The sequence below is a fragment of the Catharus ustulatus genome, chromosome 14 (assembly GCF_009819885.2).
Source record: "Catharus ustulatus isolate bCatUst1 chromosome 14, bCatUst1.pri.v2, whole genome shotgun sequence".
NCBI classification, from domain to species: domain Eukaryota; kingdom Metazoa; phylum Chordata; class Aves; order Passeriformes; family Turdidae; genus Catharus; species Catharus ustulatus.
This window is the reverse complement of record NC_046234.1, coordinates 4,704,260-4,725,717: the sequence shown is the minus strand read 5'-3', so window position 1 is coordinate 4,725,717 and position 21,458 is coordinate 4,704,260. Positions and strand designations below refer to the sequence as shown.

General features: G+C 44.8%; 1 protein-coding gene across 1 annotated transcript; it reads right to left on the bottom strand.

Annotated features, from left to right (window-relative positions):
* Nucleotides 1-112: 112 nt before the first annotated feature.
* Nucleotides 113-21,350, bottom strand: FOXO4 (forkhead box O4). Its single transcript, XM_033072429.1, has 3 exons — nucleotides 20,941-21,350; nucleotides 9,548-10,780; nucleotides 113-5,366 (listed from the first exon to the last, which is right to left on the bottom strand). Exons 1-2 carry the CDS (start codon nucleotides 21,322-21,324, stop codon nucleotides 9,566-9,568), a joined length of 1,599 nt encoding a protein of 532 aa, XP_032928320.1. The 5' UTR covers nucleotides 21,325-21,350; the 3' UTR covers nucleotides 113-5,366; nucleotides 9,548-9,565.
* Nucleotides 21,351-21,458: the final 108 nt, after the last annotated feature.

Here is a 21,458-nt window from a genome sequence, read left to right as displayed (position 1 = left end):
TACTGAGGGGGGGCCCTAACAGGTGAGAATGGCAGAGGAAAGAAGACAAGGGCAAGGAAAAATAGCTGACCCTTGCCATGAGATCGGAACAAACTGGATGAGACACAGAGCAGAGGATTACAGGTTTTTATTTTTCAAACATTCCCCCCTAGTCTAGCACATTCTACAGTCTTGCTAGCACAGATGGTAACAAAGCCTGTAAATGGTTCAGAAGTTACACTGCTACAGAGAGCAAACAAAAGCAGAGATTTATTTTCTAAAAAAAAATTATTGTGAGAAATGGGTGGAAAAGTGCACAGGGGATGTGGCAGAAACTATGTCAGGTAGTGGTGCCTGCCCTGCGTGCAGCAGACATCTGTGCTAGCAATGCAGAAACCTTTCCTAGGATCGCACCAGGTGAAGACTCCACTGTGCTGGAAGCACCATTTCACAGAACCACCCCCACTGCGATATGAAGGCAGCTCTTTTCAGGAGAAGTAACCTATCTTCTATGCAGCCAAACCTCTCTAGACACCCTGGGGAGCCCCACACCACCAGTCCCACACCACTGCCCTTCTGAAAAGCAACGGGGACTCTGTTTTTGTGTGCCAGAACATCCCTTTCTACCACACTGCAAAACACTGCCTCAGCCAAAGAACCATAAATGCAATACTGTCAGCTCTTACACCTTCAGTTTCTGCTGCCTCTTCTCCCTGCTTTACACCACAGTATTAGCAGTGATTTTGATTCCCTCAGATACTGCTTTCCATCAGCTACAGACACATCAGGGTGCAGGGAAAGACACGCAGGCTAGTGAAGAGAGGGGATCCCTTTCCTGAAGGTGAAGCAGGTGTGGTGATGGGTTAGCATATGCTCCAAGCTTTCACACAGATAGATCTTTCAGGCTTCAGAAGTCACCTCTTGCTTGCTTTTCCCCACATTAATCAGAACATGTTTTTCATTAGACATGCAACTGAGGCAAGCGCTAAGCTATTCCCTGTTCATGCTCATGTCCCAAAGATGATTGATTTGCTTTATTTTTTTTTTTAAATAATGGATCCAAACTTCCACATTTTGGTGACAGTCCAGGACACAACTCCCAAGGCACTCCTACCCATGGCACCAGACACAGGTTACTCAATCCTGGAGCAAGGCTAGCCCTGAAGCATTTGAATATGGCTATAAATAAGCAACTAAGTAAGAAAATTAACAAATTATCATCTACATAAAAACTTTCTAGGCATTTCCTTTGGAAAAGCTGATTAGTGCTACTTGCTTCTATTATGATTCTTGTTTATTAATACACCCAGGCTCTGGAATGCTTCATTCCTCCCATCAGGATGATCTGACTGCTGTTTTTAAAGCAGCACAGGATAGGGATGACATGTTTTTAGACACACTAGCAAGGAGAATTAAGGGCTCCCAGAAGCTTCCAATTTTCCAAGCTCTCACATGAAGCTGGAAGTACATGTTTGGAAGTATGCTTAAATGATAAAGAAAGTTCAAGCAATTTGCTAAACCCAAGTGTAAATAAATGCAACAAGTCTGCCTCTTACTAAGCTCCATGGGCCTAGCTACCTGAATCTTTTGTGGCCATGAGCTGCATGGGGTCTTCAATGCTGTGTAAGATAGCATTTGATCCTTTGGAGATGGAGAAACTTGTTGCCTGAGCTCAGTGAAGAAAAGGAAACACAGCATAAAGTAATGCTTCATGCCAAGAGTCCCCTACCCACTCCCCTCAGGCACTCATCCAGGAGCATCACTCCCCATGTCACTGGTCCCTTCCCTTCTCATCCCACTCACAGCTGCTCTCAAACTCCCAGCCCAAGCCTTCATTAGAGCAAAAACTAGCCCAAAGTATGGGACCTGTGGTGCTAATGCAGCATGAAGAGCCACCAAGACATTATCCAGGCAAGTAGCAAATGCTTTGGGCAAAACTACAAAATATTGGACAAGTATCGAGCAACCCCCTGCCAGGTACAGTGTTTTTGCAAGCAGAAGTTTAGGAACTTTAGAGTCTCCTGTGTCCTATGAGGAAGTATCCCAGGCTAAAAAAAGCTCAAGGTTTATGAAAATGAAGTGTCTGTAGAACTCCCAGGTTCTCTGCATCCCTGCCCTCTGTGCCCACCATACAAGCTATCCTGCTAAACATACAAAGAAGATGGTAAGTTGCTTGCTTGAGCCTGCAACATTACATTCATGGTTTATTGAGCACTCTACAAGTCTTCTGAACACCATTCTCAGCACTAGTGCACTCTCAAGTTTCTTCAACCACTGACAGCTCCTGCTGTGTTGAGGAGACACAAAGTACCTGTACAGACTGCTGCAAGGCAGAAGTGTCACTGCCAGGAACCTGGTACAGCAGGACTCCAGCCAGAGGTGCTCCTGTCTCCAGTGCTGTCTCCAGAAGTATTGCCCAGGAATATGGGGGGAAAAAAATAGGTATGTACTCTATTCCCTACTCAAATGACAGTCTTTTCTGAACTGTAGAGCACTAACCATGATGAGTCCTGGTGCTGCACCTCCTTCAGCAGGATCAGGTCAAGGACATAAACCAGCTGAGATGATGCCAGATCTCCCTGGGGTGCTACCTGAGTGTGGAGGGCCAGGCTCTCTCCAGACAGAGATCAGGCCAGCTCCAGGGTGCTGTCACAGTTAAGGGACACTTTGTAATAGCCTGAAGACAGCACCTCTTTCCCACAGATCAAGCCAGCCAGAAACAGCTCACCATGGATTTCTAGTCTGAAGCACTGGTTACTGTCTTTTCTATTGCTTTGGGTTCTGTTTCATGGGAAGGAAGCCAGAAACTCACATTTAATATGACCACACATACTGGTGTCCTATCCTTTGATACATGGCTGTGACTCACTGGCAGCCATTCAACTTGCTCTGTACATCAGTGGATCAAGTTCCCTTCAGGACCCAAGCTAACAAGGTAGCTTATTATGTGCCAAATAACATAAATCTCTCCAGTCTGTTCACTGCAGCTCAGAACGGCTGTTTCTTATGTGTGGCACATGCTATCAGGTGCTGTGAAAGTTGTGTAATGAACTAACTCCAGCAAGAATGTTCATCCATGCCTCAAGTGTGCAAACCCTGGGATGCCAGCTTAGGAGCTACCTTTTTGTTTATTTGTTACAATGAGGTGTGGCCAGACATGTAGATTGTGGGTAAATTGAAACATCACTGGGAGGTCTGCCATGAAGGCAGCCTTCAAAACAAAGGTTATCAAACTATTCAAAGGCTTTGAAGGCATAGCATGCTGTAGATAAGACTTTTGAAGACTCCTTGTTGGAGGCAACCAGGCAATCACTCCTGTTCCAATCTCCACTCAAATGAAAATGAAAACAGAGCAGACAAGCTGGTAAAACAGTGTGGCTTATTGCACTGCATGATACAAATTTTCTGAACTGAAGCCACCTTCAAAAAGGACTGGAGAGTCTTTCTGCCAGACCAAGCCTACCAGAACACCATGAAAGCACCATGTCTCCCACAAATCCTACCACTGCAAACACCAGAACAGTGACAGCAACATGCCACTAATGCTCTGAATTTATCTTTTGACCCCTAATTTCTGTCCTGCAAGAATACAGAAACAGAGCAGGATCCCAGGTGGACCCCTGAAGGTGAGCCTACAGGCTTCAAGTTCCCCAGCAGTAGCAGAAGCTTCAGCAGGAAAACAAAAACCCTCAGAAACCAAAGTGAGCTACCAAATACAACTGATCATGCCCTCCATAAGGGCTACGCAGTGTCAGCAGATCTAGCATGATCCAGTCCACACCATCTCCTTAGCAGACTGGGGAATCTGTCCTGTGGATCAGCTGCAGGCCAGCTACTTAGGGGACTAGCTGAGAATGAGCACTGTTAATGATTAGCATTCCCTCCATTGTGCTCTTGGCTTGGCAGGAATGCCCAGCCCCAGCAGCTGTGGCTGAATGCCCTGCCAGGCACCTTCCCTCCTCCTCTTCTGGGGAGAGCAGCCATTCCCCAGTTATGCTGCGGTGTCCTTCCCACTTTTCCAACAACATTTTCAGCTTCTTGGCCCAAAATCCCTTAGGCCTGCCCCCTCCCATACTGTAGTGTTATCTGGTATGAAGGGGACAGATGCAGCAATTGTGTTTTGTTTCTTTTTATCCAATAATCTCGTTTTTCAATTAAAATATATAATATATATTTAAAAAGGTTTAGAAAAGCTTCTATGTAATTTGCACCTACTTTTACATACAGATTACAATAATGTACAACTCTTCCCCACAGTGGTTTGAAACCACGGGGACCTGCCAATTCTTTCCCCTCAATCATATACATCAAACATCAAATGTGTTTGCTCCTAATACAGCTCTGAAAAGGAGTCTGTCACTGTTGCCTTCTCAGACAGAGAGATGCGTAATAGGGACACACATTACATTGGCTTCATATTCACTGTAGAAAGTTCCCAGATTAGTAAAAAAATATTTCATCTATAGAAAATGCCCTTCTGAAAAGCAACCAGGGCTCTGTTAAGGCCACACCCAGGCTTTCCATTTTGCTGCTGTAGCAAGACAGATCAAAAACAAACCTAGAACAATGTTTTTATGTCCCAGAAAGCAGCTACTAGCACCTGTGCTTATTTTACAGCAGCCTGGTGTATCAGGAAAGTGCTGAGAACAGCATAGGGACTTCTCAAAACATGCTTCTGATTCAATGGGGCTCAGTTGGCACAGTGAAAAACTCAGTGTCCTCCTGTTCCACCCAGGGGTACAACGGGAAGCCTTCTATACCACGACAACCACCCTTCCCTGCAAAATGATGATGGATGCTCCAGTGATGGGCACACTGAAACCAACCCCTGAAACAGCACACCCTTCTCCCACAGGGCTTCTACCAACAAGCTCCCACCAATTCCTCTGTGAATCTGTGGGATACCAAGTGCACATCTGGTGGCTTGATCAGAAAGTCCAACTACTTTGCCCCGTGAGGCAAGCCAAGCGAGAGCAGAGCCAGCCCTCCTCCAGTCCGAGGCACTGGGACACTTTCTGCCATAGCAGAGAGAGGACAGCCAGTGAGAGATTTCTCCAGCAAACCCAACTCATCACACAGGAAAACACTATTGCCTGGCACAGAGTCTTCTGGCCGAGGTTTTTACCAGGGCTCATCTTTGGACATGGGTTTCTCCAGATGGTCCAAGGCAGGGTCAGGTTTGTAGGAAGAGCCATGGCACATAACAGGATCACTATTTTTAAACTCTTCCTGTTGCAGCCAGATGCAGGTTGCCCCTTCTTCCCAGATGGGCAGCGCCTTCTGCCCAAGGCATGATGTGCAAGGAAACTGAATCCAACATGCTCCATTCTCTTCTCTGCTGGGGTGGGAAGTGAAGTCAGAACCCAATGTTCAAAACCTGAAGGACACTAAAAGAAAAACAAAGAAAAGTAAGAGTGACTGGTTAGAGCTTTGCTTCAGTGAGAATCCTGGATGCATAGATAAGGAGTTAATTACTACCAATCTGCCCCTACAGAACAAACAGACCACAAAAGACCTTGAATGACAGAGAGTCAAGTGGAGGATGCAATTGCTCAGCTCCAAGCTTCAAAGTATGACTGAGACAGAAAGACAGAAAGGTCAACAGTAAGTATTCCTCCTGTAAGCTGACAGCACCAACAAGGCTCTGCAAGATAAGGAAGTTTAAAGGACTTGGCTAGCACCAGAGGCATTGCAGGAAAGCAGCAAGGAAGAAAAAAATTATTCTTCACCTTATACAACCACAAGTATCAATTGGTAGGGAAAAGACTGAAAAAAAGAACTTTAAAGATCACACACAAACTGTTTATGCTCACCACTTAACAAAATCCTGTCTCTACCTTCCTGATAATTAAACATTTTCAGATATCTCAATCCCCCAAAAGTCTGAAGATCGCTTCTCAGGTCTTCTGCCTTACCTCAAAAAAGCTGTCACAACTCATTCAAACAAACCTTGGAATAAGTCTGAGCAGACTTAGGACACTGACATTAAACCACCACTGTAGGTATATGATGCACTTTGAAAGGCAAAGCAGTGAGATAAATGTAGGGCATCCCATCAGCTGCATTCACTAAGAGTGAGCATGAAATAAACCTGTGAAAAGGAAAAAAAAAAAAAAACTACAAGAGGGAATCAGCCTCAAACAAGAAAAGACAGTAAGATAAAGCAGAAGCCAGAAAGCTTTGGGAAATTTCAAGTTTATGAGGGTTTTATTTATTTATGTTCTTGTCAGACAAAAATCCAGTGTTTGGAGCAAAGGGAATTCGATAAAGCAAAAAAAGCATGAATCCAGACCAAACTGGGCAAGGGATTAAGAGTTCTCCAGACTCTGAAGCTATAGGGAGTCTAACTGTACAACTAACAATAATTAGCTAATATCCATCAAAAGAGTGGATGGATTTTACACTCACCAATGAGACCAAAACTATAGCACTTTACAAAAAAGGCAGTTCTATTTCTATGCTGACTGTCTTCCTCTGTAGCTAATAGCTCAGTTTGTGGGTGCTGCATTGCTGCTGGGCAGAGACAAAGTTTCAATGTTTGATCTCTAATCTCCATGCAAAGAAACGAAGGGTTCAAACAGACTCCTGGTGAAGCTGTGGACAAGCTCTTTGGCATTTAACTTGCAGGAAGAGGATAAAATCATGGGAGCTTTGAGCACCAAGGGTAACACCAACTAGCTCATATCTTCCTAAGTGCTGCAGATAAGACTAAGTACTCTTTCCTAAAGATATCCTCTTGTCTACAAAGAGAAGTATTTCCCCAGTTCACTTTCATTCTGGCTCAAATCAGAATGTGATCACTGTGATTAACTGATAGAGAGTTTCTGCTCAGCATTATACCCATAACTGACCCAGAAGGCCACGAGTTAAGCCCACAGGAACTACTGAGAACAGCTCAACGTTAGTTATCACCAAGAATAGCTTTTGCCAATGTGAATTCAACACAGAGAAAAACACAGTAATAGAAAGGATATGAAAGGAAAAATGCCTGCCACACCAGAGCAATATACAGCCTTCCCTGAACAGTGGTCTCCAAACAGGGATCCTAGAAACTCACTGCAGTAAGGGAGAACTGACACAGTCTTGACCTCCTCACAGACACTTATGTCTGCAGCTCACTTGGTTTTGTAACTCACTAATTTGAGAAAACATTCTGCCTTCTTTTCCCAGGAACACTCCTCTTTCTCTCCACATGTGTCCTGCTCCCCCCTTTGCTAGAAACCCGATCCATCTCTGTGTCTGGGCAGCCTTTTGCACAATACTTGTTCTCCTCTGGGGAAAAAGCTCCCCCTCATCTCACTCCATGGACTCCAGGCAAAACAGAAAAGCTTTGCAAAACTCAGAAAAGGCAAATATAATCTAAGGGCACAATAAAAGGCTTGAAGCAAAGCACACTGACAGGGTGTGGCCTCTCCTCCTGGGGCAGCACTGCTGGGACCAGGACGCTGAGACACGTGGGAGATACGCTTTCTGCTCAAATACAATAGTGGTTCAGAACTTGCTCCAGATCTCACTTCTTCGTGTCCAGCACGTTTCCCAGAAAGTATCACCTCAACTTCAGATGTGGAACAAAGAAAATTCAGGGGTTTTAACATCAGTACCTCCTGTTTTGATTAAGCAAGTCACACACAATATAATACGGAACAAGAACATAACATGCTTTTAAGAACTCCTGTTCTCCCTCCTAAGCACTTGATTACATCCACATCTACAACACTACTAGACCCTACCCTTTGATAAATAATTCCTCAGCTTCTCTGCTTTACACTCATAAAAAATAATCTATACCTGGTATGCTGTGAAAAAAAAATCTTGTGTCCCTGGTCCAGGAGCACAAGACAGCTTGCATATGTTTTGAAAACACTTCTGTGAAAAATATTTTATCCCTGAAAAGTCCACAAATATAATGGCCTGCCCTAGCATGGCATAAAAACAAAAAAAGCAAACCCTAACAAACAACACCCACAACACAAAACTCAGAACAATATCCAGTGGAAACACTGCTCAAAAAGCCACAGCCTCTGTCACTAACTTGCAAACAGTCCTAACGCAGAAGGATACCATAGTTTTGTCAACCAAATTCGTCTTTGAAATCAAAACTGAGTTTCTGTATTTCACCTGAAGATATTCAATTAAGGCAGTAATTCAGCAAACACACAGTTAACAGACATCACTATAAAAAGCACCATAAGGAAACCAAAGTTGGACTGATCCTCCTCTCCCTACATTAAAGGGATCTGTTAGGTACAAACAGAAGAACACTATCAAGTTATGACATCCTAAAGCGGTGGGACGTGACTCGGAGTAAGAGGGAATTAAATTGTGTTTAACACCTCAATATATAGTGATGCATCGACATGTTCCCACAGTTTAAGTAACTCCAGCATTTTACTCTGTCTAGACCCAAGACTCTTGTAGAGAATGGCTGCACTGACAGAGGTCACCTGGTCCCAACCACCTCCAAGTTACTCCGATGCCTAGGGAAGAGTATTACGGTCAAGTAGATGATAATTTTCTGTCCCCATGATTTTGAAGCTCAAGGGCTTCCCACTACTGAAGCAGTATTTGCAGTTCGCCATTACTTCTGCCTGCTCAGCTGGACAGTATTAGCAGTTGATTTTGCAACACTAACAAATACCATATATGCCTCCTAAAAAGGAAATATTCTTGGCAAGGCTTCCACTTTCCAATCAATAACCAGCCTCTGCTCCTGTCTGTCCACTTTCCACCAGCTGAGTTTCAAGTGTGAAGCAGGCCTTCAGCTCCAGTTCTTTAATTCTTCTACTGCCTCTGGTTTAAGTGTTTCAAATCAGGGTGTCACAGCCTCAAAAAAAAAGATATTTTTAAGGCTTGTTGCCATATACACTATTGGCCAAACTGAATCTATTTGTACAAATATGACAAATTGCTGAAGAGGCAGCTTTGCTGTGCTTGGGATAGCACTAACACATCCTTCTTCCTTTCACCTCCATCCACACTGCAGACTCCTGTTTCCTATTCTAATAATGGGAAGCAATTCAGTAGTTAATGCTGGTGAGCCAGCTTATTTGACTTTACAGACACTACCCCAGGTAAAGGAAGGGCAGAAGGTGTGAGAAGAGTGACTGTGACCTGGTACACACAGACCAAAGCAGACAGTCATGACACGGACATGCTTTGCTACTACACATACTAGAGAATTCTGCAGGGATAATAATAACCTGGATAGAAACACAGTATGTGCTGGGCTCAGTTTAACCATTCTGTACATATTGGTGGATGCCTTTATATATGGAATCAGCACATGCTCTCATGTCAACTGTAGAGCTGTAGGCACTGCCGGATGTCCTGTGGAGTCATCTTGGGTGACAGGAGACAACAGGAGTTTCATTCATGTTGCTGTTCTGTTCCATAAATCTACCTACCTTTAAACAGCTTTTTCTCTCCGAAAAAGGACCATGACTCTTCCAAAAGTTTTTTACTATGCTTTCAAAGAGGTTCCTTTAACTGCTGCAGAGATGGGCACAGGAACCATCTAGACAGGGCTGTTTCCGTAATTGAGCTGTAGCATTTGCACAACTACACCTACCTTTTTGTGCTCCTGAAGTTAACTTGGTACCCAGGTATGGTTGGAGGCCTGTGAGGTGCTGGGATAGCTGGGAGTAGGCAGAATAGGTTCAAAATTAAAGTCCAGTCCTCCATCCATGAGTTCACTGTTGATTATGTAATCCATATCACATTCAAGGTTCTCCATGTACATGTCAATATCCAGGTCAGTGGGCAGCCTGTCCTGGTTCACTCCTAAGGGAGCAGGGCTGGCAGATGAAAGGAGTACTGGACTACCCAGCTGGACTGACTGGGCAGTTGTTGCAGAAACTGGAGCCTTCAAACTGGTGCTGCTGGCAGTGTTTTGAGGAGATGTCACTATGGGAAGCGCTGATGGCAAAACACTGGCACCAACTGGTTCTGCCTGCTGCTCTGCAGGCTTTCCGCGTGGATTGCCTGAGCTCATCTTACTCTGGGCAGTTTGTCCACCCAGAAGCAGGAGAGTTCGGCTGCTCATCCTGTTACCAGTCTGTGGGAGAACTGGATCCACCTGAGTCATCATGACATCCCTTGGAGGCGGAGAGCTGGGTGTCAGAAGAGCTTCCAAGGTCTGAGGGGCAGAGAAATGGCTGACAGAACTTTGCAGTGAAATATCAACAGGGTTAAATAGCGAGTTGCCAAAAGTCTGACCAGCTGCATTTGAGCTCTGCAAGGAAAAGCTGGAATCTCTCTGGATCTGACCACTTGAGGCAGATTGCTGGGCAGATAGCACAGATGAGCTGGGAGACATCAAATTTAACCCATCGATGAGCTCGAGCTCCTCAGTCACAGTTGGTGGAACATTGCTGGATGCACTGGAGTACACGAGAGAAGGAAGCAGCTCTTCTTCATGGAGGTCATCCTGCTCTGTCAGGATAGGAGAAAGCCTGGCACTAATGGTGCTTGCATTGGAACTGGTTCGAGGCCGGAAGGTGTTCCACACATCAGAGTCCTCATTGCTTCTTGAGGATGGGCTCCCAGGCCACTTAGGAAATTGGGAGCCAGGACTGTCAGCAGAGGATTCTGGTGCAGACTGGAGAGGAGGCTTCTTCCTGGATGCTTTACCTCTGACTTTTGCAAGTTTGCTGCTGTTGTCCATGGAGGCAGCTCTTCTTCTTGGTGCTTTTCCACTTTTGCCACCCTCAGGATTGAGCATCCACCAAGAGCTCTTCCCTGTGGCTTCATTATGGACTTTAATAAACTTGCTGTGCAGCGACAGGTTATGTCGAATAGAATTCTGAAAAAAAAAGAAAGAAACAAAACCCACAAAATGTGAGCACCTGACAGATGACACACCTCCCAGCTAGAAACCTCACAAGCTTAAACACATTCAGACAGTATCCAGAGAAGAAAGCTATAACAAAAAGCTTTTCCATAAAAACCTGCTATTTCTGTCTGAACATGCTTTGCAGCACTAGCAAGCAGTGCCATGTTTCACTGCAGTATCAAGGCTGAAGCTACCATGACAACTAGCAGCTTTCAGCTAGCAAAATACTAACATAAAAGAGCTTTAAAGACCATACAGAATCTGCAAAAAATTAGGCATACCACAGAGCAAGTAAACAATTTCTCAAATACAACCTGCAATTTCAACATGAGCCTACCTGAATCTGAGGTATTGCTGTTCCTACCCTTCTGTCAACCCCTCTACCCACCATAAGCCTGGGTAATTTTTTTCATGTTTTCAGTCAGATTCAACCAGAGCGTAACAGTGAATCCAACAGACTGGGTGAAGAGAAATGGCAAAACGTTTCTCTTCAGGGCACCCATTCACATCTCCACCCCAAAACTGGAGAAACAAAGACAGAAACTTTAAGGAACAAAGAGTCCTAAAATCCTGGAGACTGCCAGGTTCCCTCTGCAAGGAGGCTGTGTGCTCTCCTTGGTGCATATTCCTGACACGGTAAGATGTTCAGTGGATACTGCACTCCCACACAGTACATGCCAGTTTTAGCCTCTCCCATCTTTCTGCTGGGTAAGATACACGGTCCTTGCCTCTCCCAGCTCCCTCCTTTTAGTTTAGCCTTGCTGAAAACTGCCAGCTAACATGTCTGTACACCATCACCAAACTCAATTTTCATCCTGCAACTGATAAACTCCCCAGTATTTTAGAATCAGGAAGCAACAACCTCATTGTTTGAACAGATTCTCCATAAACTCCCCTTGAGGTCTATGCATTTATTTGATATCTGCACTTAATTTGTTCAGATGACCAAATTACAGATCATTAAAAGGTGCTGCATTGGAAACACAACAGGGGTCCAAGCACAACATCTTTTTCATATAAACTAAAAGTTATATAACAACATTCAGCTTTCATGCACACACTCTTAATTCTGAACAAATTAACTGTGCTTTTATAATTTTTTTCCACCAACTCTCAACACAGTTCTTTCCTGTCTGCTGCTTTCCCTCCCCCCACCCTTTTCCTCTCGGAAAAGTCCTCCCCATGCTAATTTTGGCCACTTCACCAAAAGTACTATCCTAGAAAAAAGCAGATGCAGATAGAATAGATAAACAATACAAGCAAAGTGGAAAGTTTTCATGGAGATTGAAGGAGATCTGAGACTCATCCTGGCTTAGCTTTCATTTTAACCTTTGGCTGTTGAGGATTTGAGAAGACTGGCTGCTTGCTGCAACTGGTATCAAAGAATGCAAGTTCTTAATTGGAGAGTGACTGCAGAGCCAGAGCCTGACAGAACATGTATCAGTCAATGCTTTTACACAGTTTTATTATTTGAGCTGTTCACAGTAATAGTTGTACAGTAGTCCTGCCTGGCATCTTCTCTAAACAAAGCTTTCCTTTCCTTAAAGTGTTGAAACAAGTAATTCAGACTGGTGCACTGTCAAAGAATCCCACCCCTTTTCCCAGGTAAATGTACATAACTTTGAATGCACACTGCTGCAGCAATAAGAACCACTAAGATGTCACTATTTCTTCATTTATTCTTCTGAAAGTAACCTGTGAACTCATGATGGCATCTTGGGTATCATAAGAGACAATTTGTGCAACTAATTTTAGGCTGAAAAGCAGCTTGAAATAAGACATCTTGGAATAAAAATAGGATTCATATGAACACAATGAAGCCTGGTACCTTTTATGAAACAGTCTCAAAATGATTTTACATTTTACTGCTGAACTGACATAACGGTTAAGCTATAGAAACAGGTAATTGCTCTACCACTCCTTTCTTCCTCATCTTTAGACTCTCATTTTTCTGTAACACAAGCATCTGTGACCCTATAAGCCAGTTCAGAGAGCAAACCAAACTGAAAAGCAGCCTTACCCTTCCTTGGAAACTACTTTTCCTGCCTCTTTTCTTCTCTGTTTTTTGAACTACCTCACCATGGGGGTCAAGCACCAAAAACTAAAGAAGAGAACAGAACGTGTAGTTGGAGGCAGAGGAAAAAAACCGAATCTTTCTTTCAACAGGATTAACTGTTATCTAAACTGTAATGCCTAAGTTATCACCTTTGTACCTTTCCTGCAGACTGTGGGAGGCAGCTCAGCACTGCATTGCAGCCCTAACTCACCTGCAGGACCTAGCTTGCCTGAAAAGCTGCAGGCTCGAGCCCAGTGTCTCAAACTCCAACTGAATCCATACATCCAACCAGCCTGGGTGCTGCAGGACAGCACCAGAATGCACCTGCTACAGTGATTCAATACACCTAATACATGGAGGGAACCCTCAAATCTCACTGAGAAAGCCAGGGACAATCAATTATGCTAAAATAATCACAGAACTGCAAGTCAGACCTGACAGAAGAGGAAATGACAGAGTTCAGTCACCCAGGCAACCCTGACATATTTCCTTTCTTGACGTTAAGCAACCCACACCAGAAACATACAGATGACATTAACTTTTTAGATGCTCAACTTCAGCAGTGTGGGAGGCTCCCAGCTGGCCTAAGCATCTGCAAAACACAAAAGGTGTTGACTCTGCAACTCTTTGATCATAAAGCATGACCTGAAGGAACAGGTGCAGGTGCGAATCCTTCAAATCCTTAGGAACATCTTCAGCTACTAGATAGAGGAGGTTATTGCTATTTATTTAGTATCTTATGGTGGTACTTCAGGCTGCATGTTAAGCATTGCCATCAAAAAAATGCCAGCCTGTGTCTCTAAATCCATCACAGATCAAAGATGCTTCCTGCAAACCACATTCAGACAAAACCAGTCTGAAATTAAGGACAGATAGTATGCAAAAAAATCAAGTTTAGCTAGGACATTTATTGTACACTGAAGGGTGGACCATTCCCCTGGTCATAACCACTGTGTCTTCAAATTAGGATATATGGATTAGCCACAGAAATGTGGCTAGCAGCTTATGCAAACTATTCTCTAAATCTTAGTTACCAGAACATTAAGTCTCCTACTTTGATAAAATCTCCTAGCCACAGTTAAAGGACAGCAACGCTTCTCACCATCAAACCAGGCCTGCCCCTACACCAACATTAATGCTGCTGTGGATCCTGCCCAGCAGCAAATAGTGCTTTGGTCTCACGTCAGAGAATGAGCCACAGGAGCTGGTAGCACAACCACGCCATTCTCCTGCCCACTCACCTTCGTGGGCAACTGCCACAGATACCAGGGAAAATGTTCAGGTGAAGTGAATACAGAAGACTGAAGGCCACTGAGAACCTTTCCAGGGGACTGTACAGCTTTGTAGGCACAGCTGAGGTTCCCTACTATAAAACTGAAGTTTACAGGAGCAGAAGGACCCTTTTGTGCCCTGCCCAGCAGGGCTCATCCATGCAGCAGTGGTGCATAAGCTGTGCTAGCACAGCACTCAGGGCCAAGCACAAGCTATGCTCAGAAAGACAAGACACAGCAGCTACCCTTCCAGGAGACACAGTGGCTCCCTTCCTTTTCTGGCCATTCTCCCAGGAAACATCAAGTTTAAACTACAAACCACAGAGGATCAGATTACTTAACAAAAGGTCTCTCTAAAGGATGAGTGACAGAAGGGAAAAAAAAAAAGAAAGAAAATCTATGCAATCACTGCAGCTGCCTGTAATACACCCTCACTGCCTTGGAGGCATACAAAGAACTTGGTCTCATCCCAGTGCAGGGCCATGTTCCACGTGTTCCACTGCCAGGCCTATAATTGTGCCGAATTATCATTTGCCATGGCATTCTTGGGAGGCTGCAAGGGAGAACACTCTGCCTGTTGTATTTGTCAGTGCCTGTCTCAGCCACTTGGCTCCAAAGGCTTCAGGAAAAAGTCTTCCTTGTAGAGATTTTGCACCAGCAAGTAAACAACTGCTCCAGAGCCAGGGAGTTGAAACACTTCCCTAGCAATCCCCTTCCAGAAGGCACACACAAGCACAGACGTCAAGCTCAGCAGACAAGGATCTCTATCTCAGGAAGAACATTTTCCTTTCTGTAATCTTTCAGTGGGAGGCCAGAAGAAGATCATAGCTCTCTAAAAAGCAAAGACTGAGGACATTTACAAGAAAGGTAAGCATACACAACAAAAGCTGTTCAGGATTAGATAGAGCAGAAGAAACTTGTTGGAACAAGTAATACCAGCAGCCCAGGAACAGCCTTCTCTGAGGATTGCCTGGAAAACTGAGCTGTGCTGCAAAGAATAATCATTCAGTAAAGCAGCTTTCCAGAAAGAACTGGCAAGGAGCAGGGAAGAGTAGCAGCAAAATCTTCAAGTAATTTCACTGGCATTGTATGAAGTAGATGAATTTTCACTGAGCTTTTCCTGACTTTTGAGGGAAACAACCACGGTCAACAAGGCGTTAAAAAAAAAAAAATTTAAAAATCTCGTATTTCATACTTGATCAGGGCATTACAAGGGCCTATTGGAGTCACTTTAAGGAAGGCTAAGTGTATGTTGCTACGTTGTGATGTTTAGCCCTCTTCACAGCCCAGTACTCCTCAGTTTTCTTCCCCCTAGAATACAGGACACCTGGTGACCCCACATTAGCACTACTGTCCTACTTCTATGCACCGCCACCAGCCTCATTTTCCACACCCAGCACTGCACCATTCTCCCATCCACAACACCCTGATGTGCCCAGCTGCCATCCTCCCACCTCACCTACACCAGACTACACACTGTGGCCAGACCATTTAAAGACTAATGAGATTAAAAGGTAAAATACTCTGTTAAGAGAAAGATGATGGACAACATCAACCTGTGTACACCAGATTTCCATGCTGGATTCCTCAATATGGCATCTGAACAACACTCATCTAGCTTCTATTCTTTATTTCCCCCCTGCTTCAAGGAAACCCAGTTAGGCTGTCAACAGCCAGGACAGGGAACATCGTGCAGCCAGGACTAAGCACATCACTAACATCACATGAATGCATTTGGGCCACATGAGGTAATGGCAAGAGCCCAACAGTTTCTACCCACCCTCAGCTACACTGGATTCAAACTGTCAGACCCTCCCTCCCCTTTGCAAGGCAGAAACTTCCAAAATAAACCAAAACTATCAGAGAACAGCACTTGCAACACCATTAAAGAGTAGCTTGACTTAAATAAAATACCAGTGATGACAGCAATAACATTGCTATTCCAATTCACATACTTCTTCAATTCTAGTGTCAGAAGATTCAATGGGGAATCTTACCCTGTCAGGCTTGTGAACTTAGGAATAAACACTACAGGCTTTTTCAACACAGTCACAGAAAGCAGCCCTTCTTCACCGACTGAGGTCAGTGGCTCTGTGTAGCAGAAACATCCCCAGACTCCACACTGTACCTCACCTATGCCCAAACCTGCATCAGGTTGAAGGCTAGTCAGAATTACACCTTGCTCAGAGCCAAGATGCTGAGCTGAAGTTTTATGTTTCCTTTTGGTTTACGGCATCCATTCAGTTTTGGCTCAGTGAGGAAACACAGGGAAATATTCTGAATGTCTTCTCAAACCATTGCAGCCTCCCAGTACCTAAAGGAGGCCCACAAGGAATCAGGAGAGGAACTATTTACAAGGGTGTAGAGTGATAGGACAAGAGGGAATGGATTCAAACTGAGAGTAGGTTTAGATTGGATATTAAGAAATTCTTCCCTGTGAGGGTGGTGAGGCCCTGGCACAGGCTCCCCAGAGAAGACATGGCTGCCCCATCCCTGGAAGTGTTCACGGCTGGAGCAAACCCGGTCTATTAGAAGGCATCTCTGTCCAGAGTAGGGACATAGAATGAGATGATCTTTAAGGTCTTTCCCAAACCATTATGTAATCCTGTATCTTGAAATTATCATTACCAAAAGTCAAAGTAAACCCAGCACTGCCACCAGATGTTTACATCCAGGTAAAGGGTTTCTTAGTGAAATTAAAGAAAGTTCTCCTGATAATGATTTGGTTTAAGTCAAGAACCTAAGGTTTTGACAAATCTGAGGAAGAAAAAAATCTTAAAGGATACAGGGACACAACAGCAGCTATAAAGAAACACTGAATGTGCCTATTTTAGGAACTTATCATTGCTTATTTGCAGATATGACTACAGAAAAAAATCCAAAAAAGTTGTCTGACTGATATTCAGCATGCCAATAAACAATCAACTTTTCAACTTTACCAAAACTAGTGTTCACATGATTTTGTATCTACTGAACTGGAATTTATTTGCAAGGCATAAAGACAGCCTGGCAGAATCTACCAGCTGCAGTACAGCAGAAAGAGTCCAGAAAGGGCCACAGGATGAGCAGCTGCTCCAACCTGAGGGAGTTCTGCACGTGCTATGCCAGGAGATCAGATATCCACAGCTCTGGGAGAGGCTGGGGACTGTCAGAGCCAGCACTGAGGCACTGAAAGCCAGTGAAGTGACTATGACTGAGTCCTCAGCCAGGTCTCCTGATCCATCTGGTCAACATTAAGTATCAGTTACATGCAATATGCACATAACACAAGGCTGGAATGGAAGGCTTTTCAGGAAAATGCTGCCCACTCTAACAAAGATTAAGAGCTAGACATCTGTTTTAGATAAACACAGCACTCGGTAATTTTAAATTTGTCATACAGCTCCTTGAGCTGTTGCATATATATATATATATATATAGACATACATATATGTATGAGCATACATATGTTGTGTATACATAAATTTGAAATAAATAGGGAGTACCAGGATGCAAAGGGTGTGACATCAGTTTCCCACAATTAGGGAAATAGTGCAGAATCATTTGTTCTTTATGTTGCATACATAGCAGACATCTGATTTTTGTTTCAGTGACATACTTTTGGAGGGTGAAAAGGATGGCTTTAAAGCTTATTCTGTTCCTACAAAGGAAAAGACAAGAGTTTGGAGATAATACAGTTTGTTTCACTAAGAAAGATGAGTCCTTCATATTGTTTCTCACTGTGCCAAATTTGCTCATACTCATGGATGTAACAACCAGTGCAAACTGCTTCTCTGCAGGGTTTATGCACTTTACTTGCAAGAGGAAGGTGTTGAGGCTTTTGAGTAATCTCAAAACCAAAAGGAATTATCCTCTTATCCATAGATATCCAGACTATCCTGCAGAGCACCCAGGGAAGGATTATGAAGCCCCACAACACACCCTACAAGAACACTTCTGCCTTGCAGGCTGGTTAATTCTTAACTTCAGTTGAATTGCTGCAGGGAAAGGACAGACTGCACACACAGCAAATCTGTCCCTTACAAGGTGCTTGAAGCACTTCAAGAACAGCAAACACCATCTTCCTCGAAAACACAGATTCTTCCGGAATTCATGGAGGTTACACCCTGGCAGTCTGTAACAGCTGCACTTCCCCCAATTGTACAGTGAAGTAGGACAGCTCTAAATTAATTACCAAACAACAATGAGTTTATGGGGTTTATATTAACTAAAGTAGATTAAGAGTTTTTAAAGATATATTCCTTTTAATTACTTATTCAAAAATCAGTATTAAACTGCACTAGACACAAATAAAATGTATTATCAGTTTGGCTCTGTGCAAACTGGACAGAAATGCCAGAACTCTAGAACTGTACTACCATTTTAACAGGCACCAAAATGCTACAGCTACCTTTAACAGCAGCTTTACATTTATTTCCTTTATTCAAAATAATTCACCTCAAAATTGAGAAATTGCTAAAGCTAAGACAACTCAAGAAGTCTTTGTTTACTTTACAGATTAAAAAACTCCCAAAACATGCAAGCAGAGCTTCACAGTTCTAAAAAAAACAAGGAAGAATAAAACTAAAAAAACAGACAGATCCATTCCTCAAGTGAAAACATGTCTTTTGTTTATCCAGTCTGTCTTAATCATGCACCTATTTATTTTATTCTTAGTCCACAAAAGTCAAATTGAACTGACTTGACTGACTCCCCATCTGCAAAACTACATGTCTGACCTTAAGTGAACTTAAGGCACCTGAATGCAAACAGAGGAAGGTCAGTAAAACAAACAAAACCTCTTGCAAACCCATGTAACTGTGAGTTAACAGAAAGAAAGACTATAGAAGTAAGTTCCATGGTCACACATCCTGCCAAGCTCTGCCAACAGGATTTTGTGAGTGAGCAGGAAAGAAAATGTATTGTATTTCTATCATGGTTTTCTGTTTGCTGGTTAAAGTCAAGAGCTTTAAATTGCCCTGATTACAAGACAGGCTGATTCCCACCACAGTTGTTTTTGTTCTGCCTGCCCTCATCTTTTCTGGCAAAAAGTTTCTTTTTCTTCTCCTTCTAAAGCCAGAATTAGTCTGTTCCCAGGCTGAAAAAAACACCTCATAAAAAAGTCAATCACAGAAAAGCCACAACAGCATCTAAGCAGGAAACTCAGTGTTGTGTATGTAAATTCTCACAGTGAACTCCTGGAATTTAAATCCACCTGTACATGCCCCAAGAGAGACACATTATTAAAACACAAAGTAAAACCAAAGACTGATGGTCCCATTACACATGAATGGATATAACAAAAGAACAGCCATACTGAGTCAAGTCAGAAGTGCACTTATTCCAGCATCCAGTCCAGCAGGACATCTCACTGTATTGACCATAATATCTAGGGAGCACTTCAGAAGCCACACAGAACTTTAATCCCAGGCACTACCGCCAAACAGATATCCAGACGTATTCCTGACAAGAAAATTCTTGATGGAACCAGTTCTGTTAAATTAACATGACTGCATGAAGGAGCAGCAGGACCAGGAGAATAGCCCTAGCCTGAGGAAACAAGAATTATCTTCCAGTAACAACACCAAAACCCAAGCACTGTCCCAAATCAGAACTTAGTATGCAGGATTCAACCAATGCATAGAATAACAGAATATAATCCATATTGGTTAAACTAGATGCACTCTCTAGAAACTGTCAATAAGTGATAAATGGGAAAGGTGAAAAGTTTTGTATTGACGTGTGCCAGCCCAAGCTGTGACAGCTGCATCCCTCTTACCACTTCTACCCTCTCGACCAAATGTTTGCTCTCACACCACCACGTGGTGTGCCACTTCAGAGAGCTGAGCCAGCTGAAAGCCACCCTACCAGAAACAGACGTTTATTTATTTATTGTCTGAAATTAACTCTCTGCCCTCACCTACTGCTCAGTCAAGACAAGCAGAGGAACACGTGGCTGGAGTCATGGAAGCCCAAAGCCCCAAGCCATGCTGGCTGAACCTCCTGCAGAACAGCAGCATGGATGAACTGCTAATAAATACTGCAAACAAGAGTGTAATTCCAGTCTGTAGTGAGAGCAATAGATCACACTCTTGAGACTCCAGTCTCCATGGCATCCACTCTGACACATCAGGACAGGCTGAGGGGCTATTTTGCAAGCCAGCTCTCACATTTCCCTGTTTGCTGGAGCTCTTTAGACTAAAGATAAGGGAACACGAGGTCGCCACAGGCGGAGGCCTGAAACAGTCTGGAGCTCTTCTAACACAGCCTATTTCCAGAATGAGAGAACACACTGCCAAGCCTTTAGAGCAGAATATTGCTTTCCCTTTTCCAAACTCCAGGACCCATTTTCAAGGGACCTTCTTGAAAGCCAGCAGGCCTGCTATGACAGTTATTTATACTGAGCTTTAGCACAGTCACGTGACAAAAACTGCGACCTTGTGATTAAAATCCCTTCAACCGAGGCTTTACCCTGCACAGAAATTTGGACACAGCCTGTTAAGTGACTCTCCCTTGACTCCTGGAAAAGTTTCTAAGCGCAACGAGCAGCCTCGCAGGGCCATTCGATAATCACCCCCAGCAGCTGCTCCGGCTGCACGCAGCCGAAGCTTGGGCTGGGTCTGAGAAGACCCCAGAGCTTAAAGCAGAGCTAAAGCCCAGGCTCCGCAGCGTGGGCACCACGCGCTGGCACCGACGCTCCGACCGCAGACGAGCAGCAACAGGCGAGCACGGAGCGGGCGGCGGGGCGGGCCGGGCCACCGGGGAGGCGCCTCCGCAGCCGCTCCTCGCCCGGCCTGTCCCTCCCGCCCCGGCCCGTCACGCACCTTCCAGCCAGCGGAGCTGTTGCTGTCACCCTTGTCCTTGAAGTAGGGGACGGAGCGCACCATCCACTCGTAGATCTGCGCCAGCGTGAGCCGCTTCTCGGGGGCGCTCTCGATAGCCTGGCTGATGAGCTCGGCGTAGGACTGGTTGCCCCAGGCATTGCGCCGGGAGCCGCCCTTCCGCGCCGCCGCGCCGCTCGCCCGCGCCCCCTCGGCCCGGCCGGGCCCCGCCGCCGCGCCGCCTGCGCCCTCCTCCGCCGCGCCAGCCGCGACGCCTGTCTCCGCCTCGGGCCGCGGCAACGGCCAGGTGCAGGAGCGGGGGCGGCTCTGCGGCTCAAAGTCAGGGTCAATATCCGGCGACGCCGCGGCCCCAGCCGGCTCCGCCATGGGCGCCGCCTCAGCCCTGCCGGGAGTGCCGGGCCCGCCACCCCTTTGTGCGCCCCGGGCCCGCCGCCGCCGCGCCGCTCTGTTTACCAGGGAGCAGCACCGCTCCCCGCGCCTGCGCGCGCGGGGCACGCTGG

What these genes read in the sequence shown, in the direction of transcription:
- FOXO4 (XM_033072429.1), bottom strand. Translation starts at nt 21,324, where the DNA reads ATGGCGGAGCCGGCTGGGGCCGCGGCGTCGCCGGATATTGACCCTGAC. An exon ending in ACAGCTCCGCTGGCTGGAAG is followed by an intron (nt 10,781 to 20,940) that starts GTGCGTGACGGG and finishes TTTTTTTTTCAG; the next exon opens with AATTCTATTCGACATAACCT.